This window comes from Hordeum vulgare, chromosome 7H (assembly GCF_904849725.1).
Source record: "Hordeum vulgare subsp. vulgare chromosome 7H, MorexV3_pseudomolecules_assembly, whole genome shotgun sequence".
In the NCBI taxonomy this organism is placed as follows: domain Eukaryota; kingdom Viridiplantae; phylum Streptophyta; class Magnoliopsida; order Poales; family Poaceae; genus Hordeum; species Hordeum vulgare.
The window spans coordinates 50294291-50308072 of NC_058524.1; the positions used below are offsets into that span (position 1 = coordinate 50294291).

At 46.0% G+C, this 13782-nt stretch overlaps 1 protein-coding gene across 1 annotated transcript; it reads left to right on the forward strand.

Moving 5' to 3' along the window:
* The first annotated feature begins 1158 nt into the window (after positions 1-1158).
* LOC123407811 (uncharacterized WD repeat-containing protein C2A9.03-like) lies at positions 1159-9532 on the forward strand. Its single transcript, XM_045101038.1, has 10 exons — positions 1159-1380; positions 1494-1672; positions 2922-3089; positions 3183-3269; positions 6612-6746; positions 6879-6989; positions 7676-7767; positions 7851-7956; positions 8048-8134; positions 8808-9532. The coding sequence occupies exons 2-10, from the start codon at positions 1505-1507 to the stop codon at positions 9219-9221; spliced, it is 1368 nt and encodes a 455-aa protein (XP_044956973.1). The 5' UTR covers positions 1159-1380; positions 1494-1504; the 3' UTR covers positions 9222-9532.
* Positions 9533-13782: the final 4250 nt, after the last annotated feature.

Genomic DNA, 13782 nt, shown 5'->3' on the forward strand with positions numbered 1-13782 from the left:
AGTAAATAAGATCATAGTCACGTAAATGGGTTCAAGACGACACGTGTCAAACGCGGCAGCCGGCAGACGCGCACATTAAACCCATCGGCTGATGTGAAGAGTTTCCCATAATTTAGCTTGAAAACGCAAATGCATATTAGTAACTATTTTCTTTTACTTGCTGATGTCAATCAACACACGAATAATAAATAAGTAAAATCATTTGCCTAGGTAACCTATTTTGATGACGAACGTGTTGGATGGCGCGTGAGTTAACAACCCGTTCTATTGCCTAGTCAGTCGCAACCTTTGCAACATGCCTCATGTTATAGCCATTTGCTTTGCAAGAAACAATGTCAATGCTTGAACCGTTTCATACCGACCGCAACCAGCTCCGTTCGACCCACCGTCGAGTCAATTGTAACCTTTGCGGCGAGCACCTCGTCGCTCTTGCTTTCTTCACGACATATCACGTGTCGCAATAATCAAACAAACAATGCCATACCGAATTACCAATCACAACCAGTTTCGTCCGACCCATCGTCTAGTCAGCCGCAACCTTTACAACGAAGCACCATGCCGCGCTCCCTTGCTCCGCAACATGGGGTAAGTTGCAAAAGGGTGAAGATGGCCGCGCGCCGTCCCATGAAAGAATCAGATCCAACGGTCACGGAGAGGGTCGACGCGCGCAGCTCGATCAGTCGGATGAGCGCTAGCGTGTTCCTTCCATGTCAACAGGGTAAAACTTTGGCTAAAACCAAACCAAACACACCAGCAGTTAATAATTAATCCAACAATTACATGCAGTCCACAAAGGGGGGGGGGGGGGAGGGGGAGCGCTTGCGTGCCCGCTCCTACCCCCTGCCTGCCTGTCCTAGAGAAAAACGGCGTTTGGGTTTGTTTAGTGCGGCCCTCGCAGAAAACACATGACGGAAACGGATAGAAAAGCGGCAGCACCGGGGTGTGGTCAATCATCACAAGACGACTAGCGCTCATCCCTACTCGATCGTATGGCTTCTAGAGGCTCCCGTGGAGTATGTACGTATGTATCTGTACGTAGAGCGCGGGCGGCCTGATCCCCCAGCATCCATCCCCCGGGGTCGCTGTCAAACAAATCCCGGATCGAGCGAGCCCATTGCCGTCTAGAGCCTCGCTTCGCCGCACGGCACAAAAAGGGGAGCGCCAGCCCGCCCGCCCACGCCCAGCCGCGCTGCCCTCCTCCCCTCCACACGTCTCCTCCCCTCCCCCACCCCCACCCCCACCCCCATCCTCACCCCCCGCCCCGCCGCCGACGCAGCTCCTCCCTCTCCATCTCCATCCCCATCCCCTCCCCGCTTCCTCGGCCCGTCCCTGCCCTACGCGCCCGGCGCTGCCCCGCGCGGCAGACACAGCGCGGCACAGGTACGGCTCCGGACCCTCCGCTCGCTTCGCCCCCCGACTCCCCGAGGCGCGGGGTCTCTCCGCCTCCGTCCGCGCGGGTTTGATCTGAGCGGCTGGTTCGGTGTTTCGCGCAGGTGGTTGGTTCATGGCCGCCAGCGTGCGGGAAGCTGCGGCGGGGCACGTGGTGGACGACTACGACGGCGGCGCGTCGGACGGCGAGATGGACGTGGACGTCGACGTCGACGCGGAGGCCGGAAGCGAGCTCCAGCACGGCCGCGGGGGCGGCGACGGCGACGACGACGAGTACGCGCTGGTCGGTAACCTCGTTCCTTTGGTTCATTGGTTGGTGCCGCGGTGGGCGGCTTGCGCTGCTTGCTTTCTCCGAATCGCGGATCGCACACAACATCCGCGGTTCCGCTTTCGGCTATTCGATTATTTGATTGGTTGTCTGAGGTTCCTTTCTCTTTATAGTACGATTCCAAGTCGAGCGTGATCTTGCTTAGGTTGTTCAGGAGTTTATCAGTGGCTTGCCTGTCCTTGTTAGTGTAGCGGCTGGCTCTTTCCAAACAGAAAAAAAAAGAAACCCACGGGCATGGATTGAAGCTCCACTCACAATTAATTAGGTTCAACCTGAAACCCGATCGCGGAGAGAGGTTCTTACTTCTTAATGCCGTGGTATCAGCTTAGCTTTCTGGTGTGTTCACCGCTTCTACCTGCGGGCGAGAATTATCCATTCTATAAGTTAAAAGCCGCAGTAGTTTGTTATGTTACGACAGAGTAGAGAAACATAACTTGCCATCGACAGAACAACCGTAGCATATATTCTAAAAAAGAACTAGTATATTATGCGAGGCGCGCAATCTTCTCGTTCAAAACATGCGTGTGTCGCGAGAGGAACCTTAGTCCAGTGATTATACTCAAAAGGGCGCGCAAAAGCTACTTTTAGACCGTGTCTAGTTTGTGGTGCTGATATTTCCTCTCTTAGTCTCTTGGTGCTGAATTCAATATTCATGATGAGGGGGGACTTGATGTCAATGGTGCTTGTGGAGCAGATTAGTATTGCCCAATCATGCAGCTCGAATGTGCTACTTGTGTTTATCTCCAGCCAATAATGATCTGGCTTACCATTCTCCGTAATGTCGTTTTCACAAGTGGCACACACTGCATAGTTTTCAATGCCCCACTTTACCAGGCGTTGCAGATGCTGCGATGTTTCAGTTCTTTTTGAATTGGCTAAGACCAAAGAGCATAAAACATGGCTTTCTGCTAGAAAAAAAGGACCTATGTCTTAGCCGTGTTGATTATTCACCTGCTGAATTGAAAGCAGCACATGGGACCGCCATGTTTTGGCGTATGCATGAGATCTGTTTATGTGGCTGCACCTGACTCTATCTAATCATCAAGACCACGGCATGGTTGAATAAATGTTGACTGATGTAGCTTAGTAAGGACAAATAATTTCTTAAAAAAAACTATGTGTTATTTCTTTGCCCTTTTCCATGCTTATATAAAAATTCTGAGTATTAAGCTAAAGCGTATTGATATTTGACTATTTTCTACAGCTCACTAGGATAACTGACACATCAGCAGCTGAAGCAAGGGCAGGAAAGGATATACAAGGTATACCATGGGAGAGGTTGCAAATTACCAGGAAGGATTACAGAAAAGCTAGGTTGGAACAGTACAAGAACTATGAAAATTTCCCTCAATCCGGAGAGCTCATGGATAAGGTCTTTAATTACTATATAAATTGTACCTGTCAATGTTTAGTCTATGTTCTAGATGATCAATTTTCCTAAAAGGATCCTCTAAAATGTTAACAGTTGTGCAAGCAAGTGGAGAGCAGCAGCAAGTACTATGAATTTCAGTACAACACTCGGATAGTGAAACCATCAATTCTCCATTTTCAGGTGAGTTGTGATCTGTTTTCTGTCCTATGAAGGATTTGTAGTATGGCATGCTTATTACATCCATTATCAAACGTTATATGGAATTTCATTTTACTCACTTTCTTATTAGCATTTATTATCGTGCTTTCTTTGCAAAGTTCCGTGTCTTATTTGTATCCATATCAGTAAGAAGTCTGAAAAGGAAAACTTAGTTCCCTTTTTTTATGGGATCTCTGTTTTAAGGATTCCGCTAGAATGGTCGAACTTCATAAATGAATGCTGCAGTGGTTACATAGAATTTCACATGAAACTTTTAAAGGAGTATAACCCTGAAAATGAGCAATCGAGGTTATTGTGTATTTATAAAGCAATGTTTGATTTGGAACATAGCTGGAAATCTGTATCAATTATGTTAACTCAACTCAAGGCCCGCGATGCAAATACAAAGTCATCCCACGTCCGTGCAAATGGGCACCGGCACAAAAATCATATTCCTTTCCTCCACTCGGGCACCTCTGTGGTATCTGATCATAAAGATAAAGCTGATGTGCTCCTCAACCACTTATTTTTGCTGGTTGGCACGAGTGAGGGCAGACCCTTCCAACTTGATGGTGATTTCCTGCAGCTGCATAGTGCAAATCTGAGTCATTGAGACCCTCCTTTCACCATGGACGAGCTCAAGGTGACCATTAAGGATATGCCGTCTGAAAATGTTCCTGGCCCTCTCGATTTTATAGTTTTATTCTTCAAGAAGTGCTGGAGCACTATCAAGTTCGACCTCCTGAATGCTCTTAATCAGCCGTCTGCAGTTAGTGGCCAACATTGGAATCTGCTGAACACTGCTCACATTAGGCTTATCCAGAAGAATTTGCTGGCCTGCTGATTATAGACTGATCAGTTTATTGCGAACCTGACAAAGATTCTGAGAAAATTGCTTGCCCTGCGCCTTGCTACTAAGCTGAATGATCTCATCTCTCCATGTCAGAGTGCTTTCCTTAAGAGATGCATCTAGGGCAATTTCCTACATACACAGAACCTGATTCACACCTTGCATCGTGCAGAGAAAGCCTGCCCTCTTCCTCAAGCTGGATATTGCAAAAGCCTTTTGATTCGGTCTGATTTAGGTGTTTTTCTAGTGAGTCCTGGTAAAGCTCCTAGACGGCGTATTTTTTTTAAAGCCTTTGATTCTGTTGATTTCATGGCGCAGTTTGGATTTGGGCAGAAATAGAGAGATCTTATTGCCGTATCTTTGGCTTCCACCTCGTCCTGTGTCCTCAACGGCGTACCTGGCATTCCTTTCCTGCATCGACTGGACCTTCTCCAGGGCGACCCTTTGTCGCCTCTCCTATTCTTGATGTTGCCATTGAGCTGTTGCATAAGATCCTCAAAAAGGTGACGAAAGATGGAATTCTGAGTCAGCTGTCCAGCCGCCATGCAAGGTTTTGTTTTAGTCTCTGCGCTGATGATGTTGCCTTGTTCGTCAACCCTGTCAGGAGCGAGGTGGATGCCCTCACTCTGTTCTTGCCGCTTTTGGTGATGTTTCCGGCCTGCACACAAGTTTCTCAGAATCAACTTCCTAAAATATCCACTGCTCCAACCTGGAATATCATTGATATTTTGGCATCCTTCTTGGGTGATGTAGGCTCCCTGCCCTGTTCCTACCTCGGGCTGCCTCAGAGTATTAGGAAACCCAGTAAAATTCAGATTCAACCTGTCTTGGACATTGGCTGCTAAGCTTGCGGGATGGAAAGGACAGCTTATGGCGAAGGCAGGTTGTCTGGCTTTCATAAACTCTGTTCTAACCTCCATCACCACCTACCTGACAACCATTTTCGAGCCAAGCAAGTGGGTTTTCAAGCGTTTTGACAAAATCGGGCGTAGCTTCCTCTGGTCTGGTGATGAGGAGGCAAAGGAATCTTAAGTTGGTCTTACCTAAGCAATTCAGAGGTTTAGGAATTAAAAATCTAAAAAAACCTCTTAAATTCTGGACTGATAGTTGACTTAACGGTGTTGCTCCCAAAACATTGGCCCCTGGCCTGTTCATACTATCCTGGAGGAAAAAACTTACGATTGCAGAGGGGCTCTATGAGGGACGCGGGATAAAGGGACTTTAAAGATTGAACTCTGAACAAGACCTTCACTCCTTTGTCCAGTAATTGCACCAGCTGCGATCTATGAAACTTTGCCCACAGCCGGATTCAGTTCTCTGGAAATGGACTGAAGACAATACCTACACCCCCTCCTCAGCTTTCTGTATCAATTGTACGACATGATTCCAAGGCCGGAGCTCTCCAGAATCTGTCAACTCAAGATCGAGCTCAAGGTGATTTCTTTTGGCTGTGTGCACCGAATAGGTTTCTAACGGTGGATCACCTGCAAGCCCGGGATTGGCTACATGATGGTTGGTGTGCCCTCTGCGGCCAAATTCTTGAACCTGTGGTGCACCTATTCTGTCTGTGCCCTCTCGTTAGAAAAGTATGGAACCTGACCTGTCGCAAGCACCCGAACCTGAGGCCTAGGATTTAAAATCTTCAGGGCTTGATGTCATCTTGGTGAAGCACTTTTTGCTTCTGGTCCTAAGGAAGGCGTCTTACGCTGCTTGGCATATCTGAATGAGGGTAATAAAGTTATCTTCCCCAACCAAACCCTTAATCTCACCAGGTTGGTTGTCTCATGGAGGAAAGCCTCCAGTCGTGTAACTGTCTCCTTGCACAAACGTAGTGTTTATCCCTTGTACAAGGCAGCACACTTATTTAGCAATTGGTCTCCTTTTTTTTGCCGACTCTTGTGCTCTTGCATCTGTACATACACTCGTCTTTTTTTTTTTTGACACTTTAAACCTCCTTTATTCATTACCAGAATGGTTGCATCATTTACAAGCATAGGGATTACAGCCGGCGGGGCCGAACCTAGCCAAGTTCACCCTCTGTCCCAAAATAAGTGACTCAACTTTGTACTAAAGTTAGTACAAAGTTGAGTCACTTAATTTGGGACGGAGGGAGTAGTACATACACTCTCCTCTTAATCTACAATGCAGCAGCAGAACTCCTGCCAGTTACAGTAAAAAATGATGTAAACTACTCCCTCCATTCCTAAATATAAGCCTTTTTAGAGATTTTAGTATGGACTACATACGGAGCAAAATGAGTGAATGTACACTCCTAAAATACGTCTATATACATCTGTAGGTAGTCTGTATTGAAATCTCTAAAAAGTCTTATATTTAGAAACAGAGGGAGTACGTGTTTGTCTGCATTTCTTTATATCTATGTCATTCTCTACTGCAGATCAGGCCAATTTGATGTATCTAGTCATATGATTCCTAATGCTGCTCACGCTGATCAACCCTTCTTTTCTTTGTAGCTTCGGAATTTGTTATGGGCAACTTCAAAGCATGATGTCTATTTCATGTCGAATTCCACAGTAGGCCACTGGTCGTCATTGTCTCACAAAATGACAGATGTTCTTGATTTCTCAGGGCATGTTGCTCCAGCAAAGGTTTTCCTCTTTTAAAGTTCCTGGTGCTTCCTTCTGATCAGTTATTCTTATTTTTCTACCAAGTTTGACGTTCTGTTTGTTGATGTTATACCGATTATGCAAGTAACATATATTAATTTTTGGGTTACACAGAAACACCCTGGCTGTGCACTAGAAGGGTTTACTGGCGTTCAAGTTAGCACACTTGCAGTAAATGAGGGTTTATTGGTCGCTGGTGGTTTTCAAGGAGAACTAGTTTGCAAGGTAAGGTGTTAGGCAGTGTTACTATTACTATAACCTCCACTTGAATTCTGTATCTGCTGCATTTTGTTTTCTTCCAATTTTCTTTCTATTTGTGCCAAGTATCTTATATCGGAAGTTACAAAATGATCAATGGTAGTTAACTGAAAGCATCCTTATGGCCTGTTTGAAATAAAGATTTTTGTTATATTTTATAGGAATATAATCCTCTAGAAATTTTTCCTATGAAGTTCTTTTTGTGATTGTTGGATTAGCTTTAAAGAGATCCTATATGAATCCTTCCTTCACCTTTGGAGAGTTCGAAACATCTAGTCAACAGTTCAACCTCTTCTCTCTAGTCAGGAAGTATTTGCCTGTAAAGTTCCGGTGGAGCTTCCAGACAGATATGTTAAAGTCCTGTAAAAAAATCCAGGAGACATGATATCCAATTCCTGTGCTTTTCCTATTTTTACGTCTTCTCACTCTGCATTCTAAACTGGTCATATCTCCTGTTGTTAGGCTGACATATACTCCCTTAGTATATAGGCAGCAGAGTTGGAATGAGAAAACAAAAGAGACACTGCATAAGGGAGTAGTAGTATATAGGCAGCAGACTTCTCTTAGTTTTTCTTTAATGAAATATCTGATATATATAAATGATCAATCATGAGTAGCAGGCTGACATGCTCTGCATTTCTGTCTTTATGCAGAGTCTAGGAGAACGTGATGTTAAGTTCTGCACAAGGACTACTTTGAGCGACAATGCTATCACAAATGCTATGGATATTCACAGATCTACAAGGTAAAAAATTTACTTGCAGACCTCTTATCCGAAGGTGTAGATATTGTTATAGAAATCTGAAGGTTTGCAAAACACTCATGCAGTGGAAGCTTGCGCATTACGGTATCAAATAATGATTCTGGTGTTCGTGAATTCGACATGGAAAGATTCCAGCTCTTGAATCACTTCCGTTTTAACTGGCCAGTGAATGTAAGTTCTATCTCTTCAAGATCACATAAAGATTTCAGGTTATTGTACCTTCCTTAACTGTTCCCCTTACCTGTCGTTCCGCCAATGACAGCACACATCCGTGAGCCCGGACAAGAAACTGTTGGCAGTAGTTGGAGATGACCGGGACGCTCTTCTTGTTGATTCACGAAATGGCAAGGTATTTGGCTAGTATATGCTTGCTATCAGCCATTGTCTTTTGTAGGTATCTCAGATAATATTATATTAGTTTAATTATACTATTGGCTCCTTGCATTACTAGTAAAGTGAGATGTAAGCACCTTAATTATATTTATGACTGCATTGAAAGGGTTTCTTGGTGTATTCTTTTTTTCTCGGACTTCCATTCCTACTCTGGAGAATGATGTACATGGATCAGTCTTCCTTATTTCCATGCATAGGGCACTAGTCATCAGATTCTCCATTTTACCTCCCCCACTGCAAGATTTTTCCAGTCGTTTATTTTTTGTAAAAATCGCATATCATGGGACATACTATTGTGGTGGCAATGCCTAGTTTGAAACGCCGGGGCTTTCAATCATAAATCAACTATGCTGTTGATCCTCTGGAAAGATCAAAGTGGAACCAGGGAGTTGGAATTTTGCTGCAAATAAGACTAGGTGCAAATGATGTTCTAGTTTTTCTTTTGCGTTTTGCCTTCTGGTCGCTTTTATTTTTTGCATAGGGCTCTGCCCTTGATGTTTCATCTTTATCAATAAAACAGGCAGAGGACATGCCTCTTTTGTGAAGGAAAAAAACTATTTTGAAGGCATTATCGTGACCGTTGTGTTATCTGGACAGATCAGTATTCAATTTTTCTTTCCTGTGTGCAGGTAACTTCCACCCTAGTTGGCCATCTGGACTACTCATTTGCCTCGGCGTGGCACCCGGACGGTGTCACCTTTGCAACCGGGAACCAGGACAAGACCTGCCGGGTGTGGGACATCCGGAACCCGTCGACCTCCCTCGCGGTCCTGAGGGGCAACATCGGCGCGATCCGGTGCATCCGCTACTCCTCGGACGGGCGGTTCCTGCTATTCTCGGAGCCCGCCGACTTCGTGCACGTCTACAGCACCGCCGAGTGCTACCGGAAGCGGCAGGAGATCGACTTCTTCGGCGAGATCTCGGGGATCTCGCTCAGCCCAGACGACGAGTCCCTGTTTGTGGGGGTGTGCGACCGCGTCTACGCCAGCCTGCTGAATTACAGGTTGGTGCACGCCAACGGGTACCTGGACTCATACATGTAGAGGAATAAAACCCTTTGTGTTTGATGTGAAAGAAAGAGCTCCGGAACTGCCGAAAATCTGAAGATCTCGCTCGGCCCGGGCGACGAGCCCCTGTTGTTCGAGGGGCGAGATATGCCAGCGGGCTCCATTACAGGATAGTCCAGGTGTGCCTACGGGCGCCTGGACTCTGTACATGTAGAGAGAGAGAAAGAAAGCTTGGTGCTAAGTTTAGCGCGTTCGTGTAAAGGAAGAGCGGAATTGCTAAAGATCTGCCGAACTGTAACTTTAATGAGACCCAGTATATGGAATTTATACCATCTTTCACCTGCAAAGACAAGCTTGGTCGAGTTTGAGCGAGCTAAGCTATGCTACGGGGTTGATAGGTCCGAGATGCTTCGTGGGAGACAATATATCTGGTCTTTCCGGATCAGTTGATTTTCTTTTTAGGGAAAGCTAAGCTTTATTGATCATAGTCCACATAAGGTGGGATACAAATCGGATCATGGGAGTTTGCCAACCAAACGTGTTGCCGTTAACACTTCGGCTTTTAAAATAAAACTACAATGAAAACTACTCCCTTCGTTCCTAAATATAAGACCTTTTAGAGATTACACTATAAACTACATACGGATGTATATAGACATCTTTTAAATGTAAATTCATCCATTTTGCTTTGTATGTAGTCTATAGTGCAATCTCTAAAAGGTCTTATATTTAGGAACAGAGGGAGTAGATGCTCGACGTTTGATCTCTGTGATGATTGCCCCATAGCGGCCCTGGTTCGCCTTAGCAATATCGTCCACTACTTGTTTGGAGTCCGATGAGATGGTGAAGTGGTGTAGAAGAAGATCCTCCGCTAGTGTCAAAGCTTCTCTGCAAGCTAAGACTTCCAATGTAGTTGGATCGGTGACACCCGCGACCACCAACGAAGAGCTGCCGAGATAGTTTCCGAATTCATCCCTACAAACTGCAACTGCCGATCAGCCCCTTGATCGTAGGACTCCTCCGTCCACATGGATTTTTTGCATGCCCTACTGGTGGCGCAGTGCATCTTTTCCGAATCGTAGCTACCCCGACATGCCTCTCTGCTTGAGCGGTGGTCCGAGCGATGGGATTCAGAAGCTCTAGCTCGGAGATGAATCTGGAAATGAATGCATTGGTCGTATGCGGACTCTGAAACAAACCCTCATGGATGGCTTTCCTTCTTGCATACCACACGACCCATAATGTCACTGCCAACATGATGAATTTCACATGTGATAATGAGTCCATCATCGTGAAAATCCATTGCTTTGGGTTTGGCTCTGTATTTGCTATAATTCGTTCCACCAGCTCGCCTTGATCAAGGGCCCAAACACACCTGGACATCGAGCACTCGATCAGTGAGTGCCGCCATGAATCTTGTGCTCCACAGAGCCCGCGGGTATTAGAAGTTGACATGTTGCGATGAGCTCTGACATCTTGAGTGGGAAGTGAGACCTTTGACAACCACCACAAGAACATGCGTATCTTAGCCGATATCTTTGTGTTCCACAGGGTCTTCCAGGACTGTGCTTCATTTCTTGATGGACTTGGGTCCCCAATCATCCATGCCTCTCTACGCTGATGAGTGGCTACGAGCATTCTGAAAGCTGATCGAACAGTGAAGAGATCGTTCCTCTCGAAGTTCCATGCCCAGTAGTCGTCGATGTTTCGGGTGCACAATGGAATAGACAAAATCGCTGGGATGTCGATCGGAAGGAACACCTCCTCAATCTTTTGTCTGTTCCATGTGGCTGAAGTGGCGTCAATGAAATCAGATGCTCTGAATGGTGGGTTTTGCACCCTACTTCCGTATGGACGCATCATCTCATCCCTAGGGATCCAATTCTCTGTCCAAACATCTGTAGCCGTGCCGTTACCAATGCGTCTGATTAAACCCTGTTTAAGCACTTCCATTCCCTCCACAATAGCCCTCCATATTTGGCTTGGATGGTTGCCCAATCTTGCTTGCAGGAACGACGTTGTTGGGAAGTAAACACTTTTGACTATGCTGGCACTTAGGGAGTTAGATTGTTGCAGAATCCGCCATCCCTGCTTAGCTAGCATGGCCAAGTTGAATAGCTCGAAGTCCTTAAAACCTAGCCCCCATTGATTTGGGTTGTGTCATCTCCTGCCACGAGACCCAATTTGGCTTTCGGCGCCCCTCTCTGCTGCCCCACCAGAACTTCCTGATCAGCATGTTCAGGTGCTCACATCAACCTCTTGGTAGCTTAAAACAGGACATAGAGAAGACAAGGATTGCTTGTGCCACCGCTTTGACAAGAACCTCCTTTCTTGCTGTAGATAAGGTTTTTTCAATCCATCCTTGGATCTTACTCCACAATCTATCTTTCAAGAATTTGAAAGCTCCATTTTTTGAGGATCCCACATCAAATGGCATGCCGAGATACTTCTCATTAAGTGTTTCATTTGGTACTTGCAACACGTCCTTAATTTCAGTTCTAACTGTCTCGGGAACCTCTTTACTGAAGAAGATCGATGATTTACCATAGTCGATGCGCTGCCCCGTGGCTTCACAGTATATATCCAGCACTTGGTTCACCTCATTTGCGCACATAGCATTGGACTTGAAGAACAACAGGCTGTCATCTGCGAATAACAAGTGGTTAACTGCAGGTGCCGAGGCAGCTACACATAGACCACTAAGATTGGATGACTCATTTTGGGATTTTAGGAGGCACGATAGGCCCTGTGCTGCTAACCAGAACAAGTATGGAGAAATTGGGTCTCCCTGGCGGATCCCCCGTGATGGGGTAAATTGCTGGAGCTTCTTGCCATTGAACATCACCGAAAACTTTATTGAAGTAACCATGCCCATGACGATATCCACCCAACGTTCTATGAAGCCTAACTTCAACATGATTCCTCTCAAATATGTCCATTCCACCCGATCGTAAGCCTTCATCATGTCTAGCTTCAAAGCACAGTGTTGATTCTTCTTTGCCCTATTTCTCTTCATAAAATGGAGACATTCATAAGCCGCAATGATGTTGTCAGTAATCAACCTACCAGAGACAAATGTAGATTGCACCGGAGAAATGATTTCTGGTAAGATCTCTTTCAGCTGATTGGAGATAACCTTTGAAGCAATTTTATAAAGTACATTGCAGAGGCTGATGGGGCGGAATTGAGACAGCTGGGTTGGATTTTTCACCTTTGGGATCAGCACAAGGATAGTCTCGTTGATGCTTTCCGCTGATTCGTTACCTTCGACAATCCGCAGAATTATCTTGGTAACCTTTCCCCCACATACCTCCCAGTGACGTTGGAAGAAGTGGGCCGGGAATCCGTCTGGTCCAGGCGCCTTAATGGGGAACATCTGGAAGAGAGCTATCTTCACCTCCTCTTGTGAATAGGGTGCGTTGAGCAGTGTGTTCATGGTTGCGTCAACCTTGCATGGTACTGTGGCAAGCACTCTTTCCATATTGTGTACCCCCGCGGACGTATACAGATTGGAATAAAAACCATTTGTCAGGTTTTCCATCTCGGATGTATCTTCTGTCAAGCTACCGTCCTGTCGGCTTAACGCATTGATCAGATTCTTCTTCTTCCTTCTGCTAGCTCTTTGGTGAAAGAAGTGGGTGTTTTTATCACCATGTGCCAACCATTTGACGCGCGCTCGCTGTCGCCAGAGCACCTCCTCGCGGTGGTAAAGTTCCACCAGACGATCAACTATCTTGGTCTCCGCATGCATTGGGCCCATCCTGCTGGGTACTGACCGTAGGGTTTCAAGCTCCGTCTTTAGTGTTTTAATTTCCCCCCTAACATTGCCGAACTCTGTCCGGTCCCAGTTGGTCAGGTCGTTCGAAAGTGCATGTAGCTTTGCCTGAAGGCCTGAGACTGTGTCTACTTCAGTTTCACGCCATCCGGTACCTACTAAGTCCATCAGACGCGGATGCCGCTCCCACATCAGCTCATATTTGAAGGATCTTGGACTTCTTCTGATTGCATGCGAATCTGCTAGAGTTAACAGGAGCGCCACATGGTCCATTGTAGCTGTGTTTTTGTGCCCTAGATTGCAAGCTGGGTATGTCATGGACCATGTGGGAGAGGCCACACATCTATCCAAACAAACCCGGGTGAAAGTGCCTCCTGTGAATTTCTTCTCGAAGGTCCAATTATTTCCTTGAAAGCCAATATCAGCAAGCCCACATGTGTCAAGGGCATCCTGGAATGCATCCATCGGTGCCTGGCTTCGGTTCCCTATTCCATCATGTTCATGGCCGTGTAAGACTTCATTGAAATCTCCAATAGCTGCCTATGGCAGATCACTTGCTCCCGCAATACCTCGCAGCATGTCCCAGGTCTGATATCTCTCTTGCACCTGTGCTTCTCCATAGACAAAGGTGAACCTAGCTTTAGAGCCAGCCAGAGCGTCGGCCATGACATCTATATGATACCTTGAATAACCAACAACTTCAACTTTTATTGAATCATTCCAGAAAATTCCTAATCCATCGCTTCTACCAGTGCTACTCACAACAAAGCTCTTATTAAAACCTAAGTTACCAGATAAGATCTCGACTCGTGATCCTTCTAT